Below are 19,039 nucleotides of genomic sequence, written 5' to 3' on the forward strand. Positions count from 1 at the left end.
AAATTTGTGACTTAGTAAGACTAAAGTAGATAATCAAGAAAGATGATATGATATGAGTGATAAACTTATTTATGTAATGAACACGTGAAATATGTATTATTTTTTTGTAAATTTGAGTCGGAAATGTCTACTAAAGGCACTTTATCATGTCTTTAGGTTCTCAATCAAAACAAGTTATAATTAGAGTATCTAAATAAAATTTACTAATAAGTTTAAGGACTTGTCGAAATAGTCAACTTAATTACTCCTCCATTTTATGCAATGTCATTTAATTGGACATTATTCCATATTAAGTGAATTATTGAATGGTTTTCATAGTCCAAAATAAGTAAATTATTTCAAATTTTAAGAGAATTGTTGTGGCTTTTTTAATATTTTTTATATATATACTCTCTATTTAATGATGTTCTTAACTACTATAGGTTTTTTAGGAGAATAGTTTGAAAATAATAAAAAAGATAATAGCGGAAAATAACTTTTACTTTTTGTTTTTAAATATTTTATATCCCTACAATTCACTTAATATAGATACGGAGTAATATTTTGTGCATACTTAAAATAGTGCATGAATTAATTTGGATGTCATTTTTTTTTTAATTTTTCATTTAATGCTCGAAGTTTATATCCCGACTAAATATAAATTGCATACTGTAGAACCTATTTAGGGATGACACTTCCATCAAAAAATATTTATACCTAAAATTTAAATTTAAAATTCATTAAGAGTAAAATAGTTTGATCAGTGCACCACAAACTACGGTGGATGGCAAATTCAGGAATCTCTAATTTCGTCCTGTTTTAGTAGAGTGTTGGGGCGATTCGATATTAGCCTCTTTCTCTCAAAAGCAGTGTTTCCACCGTTTTTCTGAACTGTCGCTCCGTGTTCAACTCCTTGGCAGACATACCACACACAACAAAAGGAGAGAGAAAAAAAAATCAGACATAATTTCAAAGTAGCATTACCAATACACAGAGAAAAGGAAAATCAATCTGCAGGAAATTTTTTAGAGAAAAAATAAAATCTTCCTGCTAGACTGATTTTCCTTCAACTTTTCCACAGCACTCATTGCCTATTGGAAGAATTTTTTTTTTTTTTTCTCCTCCAATTTGATTCCCCCATCTTCAAACCCAGTTTGGCGAATTGGGTTGTTTTCAAAAATCGCTTGAGTTTAACATTTGAATTCAATTGTGGGTTTAATTTGAGTTTTTAGGATGAAGGATTTTGACATTCAAAGTTTGTTCTTTATGATGTAATACGAAAGTGGTGGTTAAATACAAAAAAAAAATGTCGTTTTACATTGGTCACGAGGCTCCAAAGGTTGGTCTTTTTCATGAAATTTCTTTAGAGTATTTGTTTTTTTGGAGATAAGAAAATAAAGTCTTGTCTTTTTTGTGCTTTTGTTTATTTAATTATGATGCTGGTCGTTGTTATGGAGAGCAGCTGTGGAAGAGAATTTGTGCAGAGACAATAACAGAGATCAATCTTCTTGCAGAAAATTGGAAATATATTCTTGGTGGTCTGATATTCCAGGTTTTTATTTCTTCTTCCTTTTCATCAACTTTTTTTTTTTTTTTGGTTATTAGCCCTTTTTTGTTCTTCAATGCTTGCCAAATTTGACAAGTTTTTTTAGTAATTGGGTGTATGTTTGTTGTTATGGAGAGTAGCTTCAGGGCATGTTTGCCTGGGTATCACACATTGCAGGAAAAAAATATGCTCAAAAATTGAGTTTTTACTCCTGATCATAGTTAATTTAGATACTTGAGTTAGGCAGTTTATCTGTCTCCTTTATTTCAGTACATCCATGGACTTGGTGCTCGTGGGGTTCATTACTTACATCGACCTGGACCAACTCTTCAGGACGCTGGCTTCTTTCTTCTTCCGGTTGGTTTTATTGATTGTTTTTCCATATCTGTTCACTATCTTGGAAGAGGGGTGTTCTTATTTTTTCTTTTTTCTTTCCTTGTAAATTTCCAGGAGCTTGGGTCAGACAATGCTTACATAAGTGAAACTGTATTCACTGCCATTTTTCTATCTTTTGTCTTGGTGAGTTGGTTTTCACTTAAATCTTTCCATCACCAGCTAATGCTGAGTCTCTTTGGGGATATGGTGCATTCTGTTTCTCTCATTCATTATAACTTGTAGGTAAACGAAGACCGTCTAGGCGTTCATAATCACAAGCATACTTGAGAATATGTTCAAGGCAAACTGTGAGGCCAAGCTAACTTTAGGTTTTAAAAATAGTGAAAACCTGGACATTAGACTCTAGAAATTATAATGTGGTGCCACAATGACTGCGCATAATCCTCACCTGGCTATTATCTTGCCTTAATGTCTTTATTTACCTATGAAGTGAAATTTTTGTATGTTATTGATCTAATTGTTGCTCATCTTTTGCTGCAGTGGACATTCCATCCTTTCATTTTCAAGACCAAAAAGATCTATACGGTTCTGATATGGTGCAGGGTCCTGGCATTCTTGGTTGTAAGTGCCCTTTTTTCTTATATTTCACCTTCCTTTTGTTTCATAAGTCAATTTTCAATTAGCGTAGTTTCTTTCATCATTATTATATATGGTTAAAGTTGGGCAAACAAGAGTTTCTGCTCTCTTCCTTTATATAAAATACCTGTGTTTATTCTTTGCTTCTGACATTTAGAGAGAACCTCAACCGATATATTCTATCTTATAATTTGTTAAATAATTGTTTGGTACAGGCTTGTCAATTTCTTCGGATGATAACATTCTATTCTACACAGCTTCCTGGTCCAAATTATCACTGCCGTGAGGTAGAAACTGGTTCAATTGATGATTTATTCGTTTGCGTTTGGTCAGTGGTGTCTATGCGTTGTGCATCACCTTACAGTTTATTCTGCAATTTCCAGGGTTCAAAGCTTGCCACACTTCCTCGGCCTGATAGTGTTTTGGAAGTTCTACTACTTAATTGTAAGTTGCATTCAGGTTTACACACATAGCATTTTGGGTCTTTGGTTATAACATTGTTTACCTTTGGTGCTTAAATGATCTTTATGGCAGTTCCTCGGGGCTTACTTTATGGTTGTGGTGATTTGATATTTTCATCGCATATGATATTCTCCCTTGTCTTTGTGAGGACGTATCACAAGTATGGCACACGAAGGTAATTAATTGCTTTGATATTACTATGCTGTTTTATGTGTAGGAGTTAGGACTGATGATGTTGGGGATAGAGCTTGATTTCAGTTGTACTTGACTATGTTACTCGGACTCTATTGACTGGTGCGTGTCGGATCCTCCAAGATTAGTGTGCATTTTTGGAGGATTCGACACGGGTACGGCATCAACAGATCAGTCCTAACTCCTACACATAATATCACTGGTCTTTTTAATTAAATCTGATATAAAAGAAGAGAATGAATATTTTGTTTTTCCAGCTCAGTCTGAACTTGTCACTGAATGTTTAATTTGATTCTGCAGGTTTATAAAGCAATGTGCTTGGATAGCTGTTATTGCTCAGAGCTTTTTAATTGTTGCATCACGTAAACATTACACTGTTGACGTTGTTGTGGCATGGTGAGTCCAATTTTTCGGCTTGAGGTTCTAACTTGCATATTTTTCACAAATGACTAACTTAATTGACCCATACTGTTTTCCTACAGGTACACTGTTAATTTAGTAGTGTTCTTCATTGACAAAAAATTACCAGGTTAGGAATTCAGTTTTAAACTTCCCTTCGAATGAATTCTTTGATCTGTTTTATCTTCCTTTTATTAACACTCAAAAGAGAACGGTAAAGAAGAGCTGAAGCATGAGCTGTTTCTTGCAGAACTGCCTGACCGCACTGGTACAGCCTCGTTGCTACCAGTAAGCAAGGATAGCAAGACTAAAGAAGAGAATCACAAACTTCTGAACGGGAACGCAGATCCTGAAGATTGGGTATGGAGATTTACTCATTTCTTTTCCAGTTAGACATCATCTGTAGCTAATGAAATTGGTTTCTTCATTGTTTATAGAGGCCCAGAACCCAAATCAACGGGATGATCATGGAAGATGGTAACGCGGTCCATGTTGAAGCAGCGATGAATGGTGTGTAGACAGTAAAATGCATAGAGTGCAACTAACTGAACCTGGTTGAGGCACTGCTGTTCAATGTCACTAAAGTTAGCGTTCCACAGCTCATTCGTGGTGTTCTTCCAAGTCCAATAGTTTTGGTCTGTAGTGTAGGATACGAATTCTAGATGATATGCTTTGAATGCCTCTATGGTTCCTATGCTTAACTTTCAATTCGATTTTTCTTCCGATAATGCAATTATTTTATAGTTGTGCTCACCAAAGTTGTAATACACGTGTTCTTTTCTTCAAAGGGTTGAAGAGAAATGTGAAATATGTAGAGAGGTCTGTTGTTAAGAGCATTCATGATGAATTAACAAGTTTTATGCTGGTACTTTGGGACCGAGGCGTGGTTATTGTTGTTTAGTTACACTTACAAGTTTTACGTTGGCTGCAAGAATCACTATGTATTTCTTTTGTCAATTGTAAAGTTCTTTATGTATGGCCCCATTTTACCTGTTTGCTGCAGATGGAGATAGAGATAGCACCTAAATAGCACATGCCTGCAGCCCCGTCCTTCACTTGTTGCACATAGGCATTGCCTTTCTCCCACGACAAAGTGTTACTTATCTAATTGTTCTCACTTCTTTCGTTGATAAAGAATAATCCCAGATTAGCCCAATGTACCATTGGTCCTATACAGTATCGGGTCGTTTGCTCTGAAGACAAGTTATGTTTTCACACAGGCATTGCATAATTTCTAGCAAAAACTTTTGTTTTATAAAAGTATCCTCCCACCTTCTTTGGTTGAAAAACGGTTTTAGGGACCGGATGATATTTTTGTCATTTTCATTATTTTATCTTGGGATAACTACTTTCGGTACTATTATTCTACAATCGTGCAGGAATAACTTATTCCAATACTAATATTACTAATCCTACAAAATTAATAATTCAAAGAATGAATAAGATAGTACCAAATTTTTATCACAGATTTGTCTATGATGTTCTATATAGTAGAACCTGATGTTCTATATGGTTCATTATAATGACAATTCTGGTAATTCATCTTTTGACTAATGAGTCTAGGATTTGTGTATATAATTGGCTTTACAACTGATAATAATTTGGGAGAATTCTAATTCCAATCAAACTAGAACTATTTATTTAGTGTCCCTGTTGGGAAAATTATACAAAATAGACTCAATTGTGAAAATATTTATCTAAATTGGATCCAATCCAAACTATTTATCCTTAATAGACTCATGACACTAACTATTTACCCTCTTACCTTCACTTTCTCCTTTTAATTTTGTGCATGACGTCATGTTGATGTCAGCATCACTGCTATAAATAATCCTCTGTGATATTCTATCGGTATAAACAATTACAAGAAAATTATTAAAATCACAATCTTATTTTTTAAAGAGAAAATTTCACAAATAGCTATTATAAAAATATTAATAGGCCAAAATAGCTACGGTTTAGATAATTACATTCTGTAACTATAGCTATAACAGCTGTTTGTATAATTCGCATACCCGTTCATATAATTTGGTACGAATATACAAATTCATTTGTATAATTCGCTGGCAATATGCAAACAGGGTATATATATATATATATATACATATACAAATTCTGTATTTATACATTTTAAGATTTGTCGCTTGTGAGAATTAACTTAAACTATAGCAATGTATATTAATTAACTAGTATATATTTGTTAATTCGTGTCATAAACTCTAAATTAGTAGAAAATATATTCTTTGTGATACTCCGTTGGTATATTGATACCATATCGATATTATATAAGATTGAGCTTAATCCTTTCTAATACTCCGTTGGTATATTGGTACCCTATCAGTATCATGTAGGGTTGAGCGATGACGTCAACGAATGAATTTTAGAATAAATTTATGTTATTTTAAAATAAAAAAATGATACAAAAATAATGAAGCATTTAATGATAAATACTTTCCTTTTTTGGAGTATGTGTTATTTTCCCTTTTTATTATTGATTGCTGATTATTATTTTTCCCAATCTTATTTCTGTTTTTGCCAAATATCTAGACGGTCCCTAAATTTGTGCACACTTTCATTTTGACATCTGTTGTAAAATTAATACTTCTTCCATTTCAAAAAGAATGGTCTGATTTGACTTAATACAGAGTTAAAAAACAAAATAAAATTTTTTATCTTATAATCTTAAATTAAAATTATATTATATATATCAAAATATTTTTTAATCTTACAATTTTAAATATATCACATAAAATATTAAAATTAATTATTTTTTTTAAAAAAAAAGGAGTCATCAAGGTCATTCGTTTTTAAAGAGTAGAGTACAACTTATTAAACACTTCATATGGCATAAAGTTGTTTCTATTGAACATTGACAAAATAAGTCAAAATCAGTGTAGGACACACAATGCATCGTGCCAATGACAAATATCTAAAGTCATATCCAATCCATTTCAAATTTTACATCAAATATAATATTTGATGTAAAATTTAAATTAAAGTTATTTTAATCTATTCGAAATTTTACATCAAATTTAGTGTTACATTATTCATCACATCAAATGTATTTTTTAAATATTTTATTATTATTTTACTATATAATACTTTTAATTAAACACTATATAAATTATATGTTTTAATTAAAATATTTTATTATTTTTACGCAATATATTTATAATATTAATTTTAGGTTAAAAATTTGTTTTTTTATAAATATTTTACTTGAATTTTTTAAAATTAAATTTATGTTAATTCTACAATAAATTTGAATTGAATATAAGTACAATTAACCTTGACAAAAATTAAATATGCAAAAATGTAAATCGGTGGATAAATAATACAATGTACTTTAAAATTCAACAAACTAGTAACAAACTTGCTCGACAAAAAAAAATCAAGGACAAAGAAGCTCATTTTGAACTACGTAATGTATTAATAGAGCATTTATGAGAGCACCGCAGTGATCTTGAAAGTTGAATATTCATGTAGAACTTAAAATAAAATTTTTAATTGTGTAATATTTATTTAATTATATTTTGTTAATGATTTCACTTTTATTTGTGTTATCCATTATTATGTATAATATGTAATATTTGCTAGCAATTTATATTATTTAAAAAGTTATGATATAAAATAATTTTATATTAAACAACTATAATTTGAAACAATATGAAAATTATATATAATGAATGTTTTTTAGAAAGAATTTTATTTTATGAAATAAGAAATAATGATATAATAATGAAAAAAGAGAAAAAGATTCTTTTTTAGTATAAAATTTGATGCCGTGGGTTGGAATTGATTTACACAAAATTTGATATTAGTGTCAAATTTAATATAAAATTTGGTGTTTGAATTGGAGAATTGATATAGATCTTGAGTGGCCTAGTTGTTCAATTGGTAAGATCTAGTTGTTCAATTGGTACATAATTTAAATATACTCTTCCGTTTTAAAAGTTTTTTTTGTCCTATTTTTTTTCATAGTTTGTTTTAAGAAGAATGTCTTTTTTCTTTTAATTTTAGCATTTTTTAATTTCAATTTTCTACATAACATATTTAATATCACAAAATAAATGACATTTTGATACATTTTACGTATCTTTAATTTTAAGACCATAAAATTCAAAAGTTTTTTTTTAAAAAAAACTTATTAAAACATTATATCAAAATAAAATAAACCAAACCAATTGAAACAGATGAAATAGAACTTTATTTTTATTTGGGTTGGGGTTGGGGGTACATATTTCTCAATGGGTGAAACTGCAATATAATAGACAATTGCAATAGCCTGTCAACAGCTTGTTCTTGTTGATACATTTGACAACCAACATGTTTGTGAGTGAGATTTCAGAATGGATATTGTCATAATTAGGGTATGTTTGTCTGTCTAACGATCGCTGTTGTTACTCTTATTGAGTCTATATACTGTTATTAAAGGGGTCCTCTTGACACCTTTGTGGTGCTACACATTATAAACATAATGGCCCTACTTGTTTCAATAGTGATGTTCATCATCATTCATTTGGTCCAACTTTATTAGGTCCATATTGAGGAATTAATCACCACGAATTTTCATAAATAGCTATAGTATGAATTATAATTATGGACAATAGTTATAATTTGTGATTTAAACTCATGTCACGATCCGAATCCGGGTGTGATGACACTCATCTCAACCCACCGAGACAAGTCAACCTAAAACTCAACAGAAAGTAAATGCGGAAGTAATTGAGATAAAGCAAGGTTTAACTTAGACAAAAAAACAAATAGAAAATCTCAAAATCCCCCAAGACTGGTTGTCACGTGTACAAGCCACTAATACATTACCGAAGTAAGAAAGAGAATACAATCACAATGTCTTTGTCTCTAGAATAGGACTAAAACATAATAAAAGATTAAGATGTGTCCGCTAGATGGATGTAATAGCTACCTCAACATTCGAAATGATAGCCTCGGATGTGGTAGAAAATGCGAGGAGATCAAGCAGGTCCGGATTCACAACCTACACAAGTGTAGAAGCAAAGGGTGAGTACCAAACAACACGGTACTCAGCAAGTGGATAACTAAAACTAAGCAAAGCTCGATGGATATAAGTATTCCTGTCATCCCAACCGAACCTCCTCAACTACAACCTGCATAAAACCAGCTCAACTCTACACTCTACACAATAATAACAATACAGTCCACGAATATTCATCGATAGTCTTATCAAGTGAATCATATCAAGTCAAATTCAACATATACAGAGCAATATGTGGTAAACACGAATTCACAATATCAACAAAATGCGATGCAATGCAATGAAATGATGCATGTCTATCCTATCGGTACACATCCGCTGAATTATAGTCTGGAATCCATGGGGGACATTTCTGTCCATGTAACCTGCCACGGAGCGTGTGGCCCGTCCCTCAATATATATATATCCTGCCATGGAGCGTGGGGCCCAACCTCTTTGTTTCATATCATTTTCAATCTCGGCACAATATGTTAGAACAAATGCAATAAATTCATGTTCATATGATTCACGATAATAACATGACAACAACAATAATTTTTTCTATGTCACATCAACATAGCCATTTCACATGTCCAAAATAAGGCAAAACCCATCGGTGACCCCCTAAAGTTGGTACCAATTTTCACTTAGACACCTAAATCAGGAGATGTTCATTGTAGACAGCTCAAGTAAGGTTCTGATGTGTCATTTTGACACTTTGTGCTGACTTGGCATATTGCGTATGCTGCACCCATTTTGAGCGCGTGAAGAGCTTTTTTAAAAAAAAATATTTTTCTTAAATTTTTTCTTCTTGTTCTTGTTCTTCTTCTCCATTTTCTAGACATTTCTTCTTCTCCATTTTCTAGACATTTTCCTCCGTAACTTTGGACCTTGATTTTGTAATCTCATTGTCATTGCCTAGATCTAGTTTTTGTTTTTCTTTCATTGTTAATTAGTAATTGAATTTTTAAAAGTAAAGAAGAAAAAATTATGTCTTTGTAAAATAAGACCATTCATTTTGCAGCAAGCGAAACTCCAAGTCCCTTTTGCCGGCTCTTCTAAGTTTCGCGGAAACTTCCTTTTCTTCCATTTAAGTACTAACAATTAACAACCAATATTTACTCTCAACATTCTCAAATTCCATTTGCAATAATTAAGCTTTCTGAAAATGAGCATGATTTTTGGTAAGATCTGTGTTGAAACACCCAAATATGAATTGATTCAATCTACAGCTGATTACGAAATCCAAAAATACCCAACAACTATTATAGCTCAAATCACAAATGATCCGACCCAGTTCAAAAGCAACAAAGACGCCGGATTCGAGATACTAGTCAATTACATCGGCCTATTGGGTACTCCCCAAAACGCTAAACCTGAAAAAATCGCCATGAAAACCCCTGTAATCACCAAATAGTTGGAGAAAATCGCGATGGCTACACCGGTGGTGATTAAGAGTGGTGACAGAGAGAACAAAAATGCAATCTTCAACACTTGATTTCTACCTTTAAACCTGGAAATTGGCAACATAAACTAACGTAACAGTTAGTACTAACTAAGAATTGAATGAAAATCAAGAAAGATTGAACTTTCATATTCTTACCTAGGATTTTGATCGGTGAACTGAAGAAGAGAAAATGGAGTTGAAGATCAACTTTTGACCCTTTAAATTAGGAGCCAATATGACGTGTAAAGTTGGTAGTGTTGGCAGAATATAATTAGTCAACTAATCTATGTAAACGAAAGTGTAATACACGCTTTAGACTTCAACTTCAGATTATTTAAAAAGTGTCAAAATGACACATTAGACCCTTATATTAGGTGTCTAAAATGAACATCTCCTGATTTAGGTGTCTAAGTGAAAGTTGGTGTCAACTTTAAGGGCCACCGATGGGTTTCGCCCCAAAATAAACCCATTATCACAACATATCAATTCCACCAATACATGTCATTAGATCACCATTCTATACCCGTCATCTCTATTTTTAAGGTAAATCATATAATCAATAACCCACCCCCTTCACCGCGTCACCGCTGTTTGCTGTCGCCACGCCCTCCCCGTCGCTGTCGTTGCCGTCGCCTCTCCAACCGTCAGCTTCTTCGTATTGTGAATAATAAGGTTAGTTAGTTTAGGGTTTTAATTTTAAAAAAAATATTAATTTGTTCATTTAATTTGTTTAATGTATCTTTCAAGAAGATACGTTCTAATAGTTGCACCATATATGATTGCCTTCTTGTCAAACTGAATCTCTGTTTTCTATTTACTTGAATCTCTATTGTATGACTCTTGGTGAGTTGATATTTTTTTCATTCTCTAAATTGGATTTGTTGTTTTTTTTATTTAAGTAATTACTCTTGTTGTTCGAGTTACTCATTTTTCTCTTGCACTGCTGGTCATTTTCATAATTTGGTCATGTTTATTAAAATCATTAACCTCTGAAACATTTCCAAAAAAATAAGGATGAAATTAAAATCATTATTAACATTAGCTTTAGGATTACTCATCAGTATCTCACTTGTTGGAAGGTTACTAAAACTGCACAAGATTTTTCTATTGCAACTCATGAGTTATTTAGGCAAGCTAATGAAATGTTTGATCTAGCAATGCCACCTATTCAATTTCCAGAGATTCATAGCAACCCAATGTCTTCGTCAAATGTAAGATGCAATATAATGTATGAATTTAAGTTCACTCTTCATAATTTGGCCATGTTTCTTAATTAATTTCACTAATTCATGATAAATACTTGGTCCAAATTTAGAAATCTTTCACAATCTGGTCATCATACTTCTAGCCAAGAATACGCAAACTTTAAAACTTAATTAGATTAATTTAGTTCTTTGCTTTGATTTGGATTGTTTTTTGAATTAAATTGTGAATATAATATAGAACTTGAATTGTGAGTTTGAACTTAGAACTTAGAACTTGAAATTTTGTTAACTTTAGAAATCTTGTTGAATTGTAGTGCTTATGAACTAATTAAGCTAATTAATTAGAGTTAAACAATATTCAAAGTCATGAACTTAAACTCTAGGAATTTTGAAGTTGAACTTTGAAATTTTTAGGTTTGTATATGTTTGAACTCTTTAAACTTTAGAAGTAACTAGAACTTAGAAGTTCATGTGGTTATTACTTGAACTTTAGATACTTGAATTTTAGGAACTCAGAACTTTATAAATTATTTTGGTTTGGATAATTTTTGAACTTTTAGACTTTAAAACTAATTAATTAGAACTTTATGTTGTCATGAAATTGAACTTTAATTAGATACTTGAATACTCGTATTTTAGAACTTTAATTTGTATATACTTGAAACTTGTAAATTTGTTCTTATTTAACTTAGAACATCAGACTTGAATTAATTAGAACTTGAATTATTTATAATTTGAACTTAACTATAAGTTGAATTTAATTATTATATGAATTAATTAATTATAACTTAAACTAATCATAACTTGAACTTAATTATTATATGAATTAATTGATTATAACTTAAATTAATTAGAATTTGAATTTAATTATAAGTTGAATTAATTATAACTTGAACTTAGTTATTATATGGATTAATTAAATTATAACTTGAATTAATCGTAACTTGAACTTAATTATTATAACTTGAATTAATTAGAATTTGAACTTAATTATATGTTGAATTAATTATAACTTGAACTTAATTATTGTATAAATTAATTAATTATAACTTGAATTAATTAGAGTTTGTAGTCTCGATGAATTGTAGTCATTATGAACTAATTAATTAAACTTGAATATATGTAATTTTGTAGATGAATCATCGTTTGTGGATGTATAACATGCATTATGAAGTTGGTGGTGGTTTGAAACCTGAATTTATTGGCGATGTAAGAAGTTTTATCGATCATGTCATGACACTTGATGTTTTTAAGCGAAATGGATTAGTTAACTGTCCTTGTCGTGAATGTAGGTGCTTGAAATTTTTTAATCCAGATATAGTTATGGTTCATTTGTATGGTAATGGATTTAAGCCTAGATATTTTTGTATAGGTTGATCATGGAGAAATAGATAGATTGAATAATATATTTTATAATTTGCTGCCCGTGGATGAATATAATATGTTTGCACCACATGGTCAAATTAGGGTTGAACATGATAGGGTTCTACATGATAGAGTTCATGAAATGATTAATGATGCGTTCGAGGTTCAAGATGGGATGAAACCCGAACAGTATTTTGATGAAACTCCTAATGAAGAAGCAAGACACTTCTATCAACATTTAGAAGAGGCTAGTCGTCCACTATGTGAAGGGAGTCCGCATTCTGCTTTGTCAGTTGCAGTTAGGTTAATGAATATTAAATCATATTGGAGTGTTCCTCATGCGGCTATGGACTCAATGGGTGATCTTTTGGGCGAACTGGTTAATCCTGAGTTAAACATACTTAAGAACTTCTATCAAGCAAAGAGATTGGTATTCAAGTTAGGATTGCCATATGATAGAATTCATTGTTGTGTTAATGGCTGCATGTTGTTCTACAAGACTGATAGTGAATTAGAAAATTGTAAGTTTTGTGGACAAGCTCGTTATAAGAGGACTCCTGCTGGAAAGATGGTCTCAATTAAGGCGATGCATTATTTACCTCTTATTTCCAAATTAAAGAGGTTGTATGCATCGATGAGGTCTGCCCCACATATGAGATGGTACCGTGAATATAGAAGGCCGTCGGGTGTCTTGTCACATCCATCTGACAGAAAAGCATGGAAACATTTTGATAACATGTATTCTGATTTTGCTAGTGAACCAAGAAATGTACGATTGGGGTTGTGTGCAGATGGCTTCACACCATTCTCTAATGCTGCCTCACCTTATTCTTGCTGGCTTGTATTTCTTACCCCGTACAACCTTCCTCCTGAAATGTGCATGACAAGTCCGTACATTTTTCTAAGTTGTGTTATTCCAGGTCCTCGCAATTCTAAAGATTTGATTGATGTCTATCTACAATCATTGATAGATGAACTTAAACAATTATGATTTGAAGGAGTATTGACTTACGATATATCAACTAAGCAGAATTTTGTTATACGTGCTGTTTTAATATGGACTATTAATGATTTTCCTGCATACGGAATGTTGTCTGGTTGGATGACTGCTAGAAAGATTGCTTGTCCTCATTACATGAAACATAGTAAGGCATTCACCTTAAAGCATGACAAAAAAAATTCATGATTTGATTGTCATCGTCAGTTCTTGCCAATGAACCATGAGTTTAGAAAGATGAAACATGCATTAAAAAAACAGGATTGAAAATAACCCTCCGCCTCAATCACTGACAGGACATCAAATTTGACAGAGAGTTTCTCAATTGCCTAAATTTATAGTAACTCCACATAGTAGAAGAGGTTTTTGATGATGAACTTATAATGCCAAATATTGAGGAATAAGTAAACGAGAAATATGAATCATTAGAGGAGGAGGAATGGATTGACAATGAATATGAAACAACTGAGGAGGAGGAATGAAAAGATGACGAAAATGAAATAAGTGAGGAGGAATAGAGTCGTACATTATCACTAGTATGTAAGTTATTTATTTTCCTAATCCTAATTTTATTTAATTTATGATTTTTTATATATTGTATTGTTACTTTACATGCAGATGTCATCTGGTGATGGTGATAGATCCCGGGATTATCTTGGTGTTAGCCATTCTGGTAGAAGTAAAAAGAAGTCTAGGAGACCTGTTGATCTTGAGGATATCCCAGGACATATATCTTCAGCGCCGGAGATGCAGCACCGCCGAGCTAGTCCTACACATATTCATGTTGTGCCTTTTGGGACTATGGATCCTTTAGTTTATCATAGTCAGTTCCGCCGATCACGCGATGCTTCTTCTTCTTCACAAGTCAGATATACTTCATATGATCAGACCTACTAGCTACCCACAGAGGTTATTACTCGACCTCCGAGAGTATCATCTTTTTCTACTCCATCTCCCACAATTTCATCTTCCGGGTCTCAGTCTCCTCACATATCTACTCTGAGACTTAGAGATTCTAGTGTTGAGACTAACACTCCTGCAACATCAACTACACCTTCTTCTGCTGCTAGACCAGAGGCAGTACATGATGTGCCTAGGTTAGCTCCTAGGCAGAGGGATAGACTTGGGAGAGTTATGATTGAGTCGGATGGATCCTCGTAAGTTTAATATTTTATTTATTTATTTTTGCTACATTAATAAATTATTGATGATATAATTACGTGTTTATTATGTGTCTTGCAGGTAGCATCCTTCGAAGGAGGCTTCTAGGGCTCTTCAAAAGAGTGTTAGAAGGCTATATACTGAGACCTATCACTCTTGGCGGGAGATTTCAAATATTATCCGCTAGGCGATGTTTAATGAATTCAAGGTATATATATATTTAAATCTATTTTTTAAAGTTACGTTTAATATTTTTACTATACTTTACTAAACTAATTATTTAACGTTATTCATTTCTTTCAGACTTTATGTACTTGGGAGCCAAGGTACATTATGATCATTGCGACCACTTTTAAAAGAAAAACGAGTGTCAGACTGTCTAGCTGGCTAAAGAAAGCTAGGGATGATCGGGCACCTTCGAGTTGGATGTTGCCTCATATATTTAAAGAATTATGCCGGTATTGGGATACCAAAGAATTCAACACTTTGTTCGATCAAAGAAAAAAAGCAAGAGCCAGCCTAAAGGGTGGCTCGTTGCACACTAGAGGGGCAAAGAGTGTTGGTAGTGGTACGATTCAGAGGGAGATGGTAAAGTTTCTAAATTTTAAGTGTACATTCATTTTCTAAAATACATTATTTGACAAAATATTATTTCATTAATTGTGTTTTTATTTATAAAAAAAAGAATTGGGACGCACTCCCTATCGTCATGAAGTCTTTAAAAAGACTCATGTGAAGAAACAAACTAATGAGTCGGATCCGGATGAGTGAGTGGAGGAAAGGGCCGAACGAGCCTATGTAAGTTATTTAAGATATAATGTATAATATATTTTGATTCTAAATTTTATTTTATATAAATATATTGATTATAACTTTTATTTTCTAATATGCAGCAAGATTATGAGCGGCACTTACGTGAGATGAGAGATTCGGTTCAGATAACGCCTGAACAGTCCACTCAAATTTGGACAGAAAAAGTGGTTGGAGGCAGCCACAAGGACCGAATATATGGAACGGGCTCTAGAAATAATGTACGACGACTCAAATCAGGTTTAGAAGGTATTTGATCATCGCGTCAAGCCAAGGCCATTGACGGGGTTCAGATAACTGCAATGTCTCAGCAAATTGCAGAACTTACACGCGCATTGGCAGAATCAGAGAAAAAAAGGCTCGCGGATCAAAAAAATATGAATGAACAAATTGAGCAAATTAAAGAACAAGTGCTCAACCTCGCCCGTCAGCCTCCGCCCCATTATTCAAGAGAGTCCACTCCGGATGATTCCGACGATAATGATGAATATATAGCAAATAGTCCTTAGGGTTTCCTATGTTAGTTTATGAACATTTTTGAAATTTTTTGTTAACTTTGAAATAATTTAAATCGTTCTAAATTATGATTTTATTCATTTTAAGTGTTTAATTATATTTGTTATTATGTATTTTGCGTATTTTATTTGTTGTTATTTGTGTTAGAATGGATTGAATTGAATAAAAGTGAATTGAATTTTGATTGCAGGTGGGCAGCAGAAACTGCATGTTTTTGCTGTCAAAAATATTACAGAAAAGCGGCGGACAGAGTCCTTTAGTCCGTCGCATTTCTGGTTTTTATTTTTATATTTTTCCAGAAAAGCGACGGATTAAAGAACTCTATCCGTCTCTTTTCTGTAAAATTTTAAGAAAACCAGTATGAACATAGCGATGGATGGAGACTAATAGTCCGTATCTTTTTATTAAATAATTACATTTTTTTAAAAAATAAAAGACTGAGTCCGTCATTTTTTTTATATATATTTTTAAATTAAAAAAATTAAAGGCGATGCAGTCCGTCGCTTTTTACGGCCCTGTCTATCACTCTTTCAAAAGCGTCGAGCAAAAAAGCGACGAAAGTGACTGCATCGCTTTTCCGTCGAGTTTGACCAAAAAAGCGACGCAGTCTATTGCTTTTTTACGTTATTTTTTGACAGTTTTTTAGTAGTGTAAATTGAGAGCACAAAAGAAGAACGTGAATTAGAGGAGAAAGGAACGCGACTTCCACCCATAACAGTGAAGGAAACCACCGCATCACCAGTAACAAAAGTTGCAAATCAATCAGGTAAACGATTGAACCAAGGGTCATATTATTACTGTTATTATATATTTTCTAAAGGAAAGGGGACTAACCAACAAATTATTGTTGTTTTGATAAGTTTCTGGCTTGAAATAGTAGGCAACAAATTGTATTTAATAATTAGGTAATGATGACAATTTTGAATAGAAGTTAATGATGGCCAATGAGGGGTTAATCATTGGGGATGTTAGTTTGTGATATATTTTTGTATAATGTAGGCAGCCTGCATATTGATTTCAGTATCAAAGGTTACTGGCGACTTAATTTAGTTCGGATTGGGAATTTCTTTTATGGTTATGGTATTATGATTCAAGTTTTGATATATTGAGATAGATAATTAAATACTAAATGTATTATATTATATAAATACCATTAGATTTATGTTACTTGGAGGAATTAACACTTAACCCTAGGCTTGAAATTTAGAAAATATAAGATTAGATTATTAATTGACATCAAGATTTGAAAACTTGATTATAGATTTGGGTGAGTTTTTGGGTGTAGGCTAGACATATATTAATATGGACATAGTTAGTTTCGAAATCTTATTGTGTTTATTTATTTGACTAGATTACATTGATTTGAAAGTCCAACGAAAAGGGAAGACTTCAGTTCCAGGGTGATTGCTTGATTATTTGAGGCAAGAGAACTTCTAAACCTTAGTTTAAGTTTGTAGATGCTAATATTTCCTTGTTATGTGCTTTGGGGAGTAATGAGAATTGGACTGGGTTATTGACTGTATGATTGACCTTAAAAATAGAGATGAGGGGTATAAAATGGCAATTAAATAACGTGTATTGGTGTGATCGATGTGATGAGAATATTGACTTATTTTGGACATGTGAAATAACTATATTGATATGAGATATGAAAATTATTATTGATATCATGCTATTATTGTAAATTATATGAACATGAATTAATTGCATTGGTTCTGATATAATGTGTTGAGATTGAAAATGATATAAAATAAAGGGGTCGGACCACACACTCTGTGACAGGTATTATGAAACAAATGGGTCAAGCCACAAGCTCCGTGGCAGGTATTATGAAATAAAAGGGGTCGGGACACACCCTTCGTGGCAGGATACGTATATTGAGGGGACGAGCCACATGTTACGTGACAGGTATTATGAAACAAAGGGGTCGGGACACACGTTTCGTAGCAGGATATGTATATTGAGGGGACAGGCCACACGCTCCGTGGCAGGTTACATGGACAAGAATGTCCCCCACGGGTTTCGGACTGTTATTCAGCGGATGTGTACCGATAGGACAAACATGCATTATTTCATTACATTGCATTGCACCTTTATGATATTTGTGAATTGTGTTCACCTCTCATTGCTCCGTGTTTACTGAATTTGACTTGATATGAGTCAATTGCTGATATTATTATTGAGTTTCATGAACTGCATATTATTACTGTACAAAAATGTAGAGTTGGGCTGGTTTTTATGGAGGTTGTAGTTGAGGAGGTTCGGTTGGGAGGACATGAGTACTTGTATCTATTTAGCTTTGCTTAGTTTTAGTTGTCCACTTGCTGAGTACCGTTTTATTTGGTACTCACCCCTTGCTTCTACACTTGTGTAAGTTGTGAGTCCGGACCTGCTTGATCACCTATTGTTTCCTACTACATCCGGGGTTATTATTTCGAGCGTTGAGGTAGTTGTTACATCCATCTAGCGGACACCTCTTACTCTTTTATTATGTTTTAGTTATATTCTAGAGACAGAGACATTGTGACTGCATTTTCTTTTGTACTTCCATAATGTATTAGTGGCTTGTACACGTGACAACCAATCTTGGGGGATTTTGAGTTTATTTTATGTATTTTTGATTAAGTTAAAGTTTATTCATTTCATTTTCTTTTGCATTTACTTTCCATTGGGTAATAGGTTGACTTGTCTCTGTGGGTTGAGATGAGTGTCATCACAATTGGATTCGGATCGTGACAATATATGAGTCATTTTTATTATAAAAAGTATATCAACTCTAAATGACAAAGTTGAAGAATATATCATACACAACCTTTTTTCTAAAAAATACTATGCCAAAATTCTGGCATTTGGAATTTGAAAGAGTCGAAAATCAATAATTAAGAAAACTAATAGCCCAAGATTCAGTGAAGCAACACCTTCTAATCAATTATTTCACATATTATAAATTGGATTTGGCAGCTCCCATCTTAGCTTTTTCCTCCTATATTTA

The 19,039-nt window shown here is 32.6% G+C and overlaps 1 protein-coding gene across 2 annotated transcripts; it reads left to right on the forward strand.

The window, feature by feature from the left end:
* Positions 1-761: 761 nt before the first annotated feature.
* On the forward strand, positions 762-4,487 carry LOC129877696 (phosphatidylinositol:ceramide inositolphosphotransferase 1-like). Of its 2 annotated transcripts, XM_055953223.1 has the most exons (12): positions 762-1,318; positions 1,442-1,531; positions 1,796-1,882; positions 1,976-2,044; positions 2,402-2,482; positions 2,713-2,784; positions 2,881-2,941; positions 3,032-3,134; positions 3,452-3,547; positions 3,634-3,680; positions 3,801-3,910; positions 3,988-4,487. In XM_055953223.1, the coding sequence occupies exons 1-12, from the start codon at positions 1,286-1,288 to the stop codon at positions 4,066-4,068; spliced, it is 930 nt and encodes a 309-aa protein (XP_055809198.1). In that variant the 5' UTR covers positions 762-1,285; the 3' UTR covers positions 4,069-4,487. The 2 variants fall into 2 exon arrangements, with proteins under 2 accessions (XP_055809198.1, XP_055809199.1); XM_055953224.1 differs by lacking the exons at positions 1,796-1,882; positions 1,976-2,044 and having other exon boundaries at positions 763-1,318.
* Positions 4,488-19,039: the final 14,552 nt, after the last annotated feature.

The sequence above is a fragment of the Solanum dulcamara genome, chromosome 12 (assembly GCF_947179165.1).
Source record: "Solanum dulcamara chromosome 12, daSolDulc1.2, whole genome shotgun sequence".
Classification (NCBI taxonomy): Eukaryota; Viridiplantae; Streptophyta; class Magnoliopsida; order Solanales; family Solanaceae; genus Solanum; species Solanum dulcamara.

What these genes read in the sequence shown, in the direction of transcription:
- LOC129877696 (XM_055953223.1), top strand. Translation starts at nt 1,286, where the DNA reads ATGTCGTTTTACATTGGTCACGAGGCTCCAAAG. An exon ending in TTGGTCACGAGGCTCCAAAG is followed by an intron (nt 1,319 to 1,441) that starts GTTGGTCTTTTT and finishes TATGGAGAGCAG; the next exon opens with CTGTGGAAGAGAATTTGTGC. An exon ending in ACGCAGATCCTGAAGATTGG is followed by an intron (nt 3,911 to 3,987) that starts GTATGGAGATTT and finishes CATTGTTTATAG; the next exon opens with AGGCCCAGAACCCAAATCAA.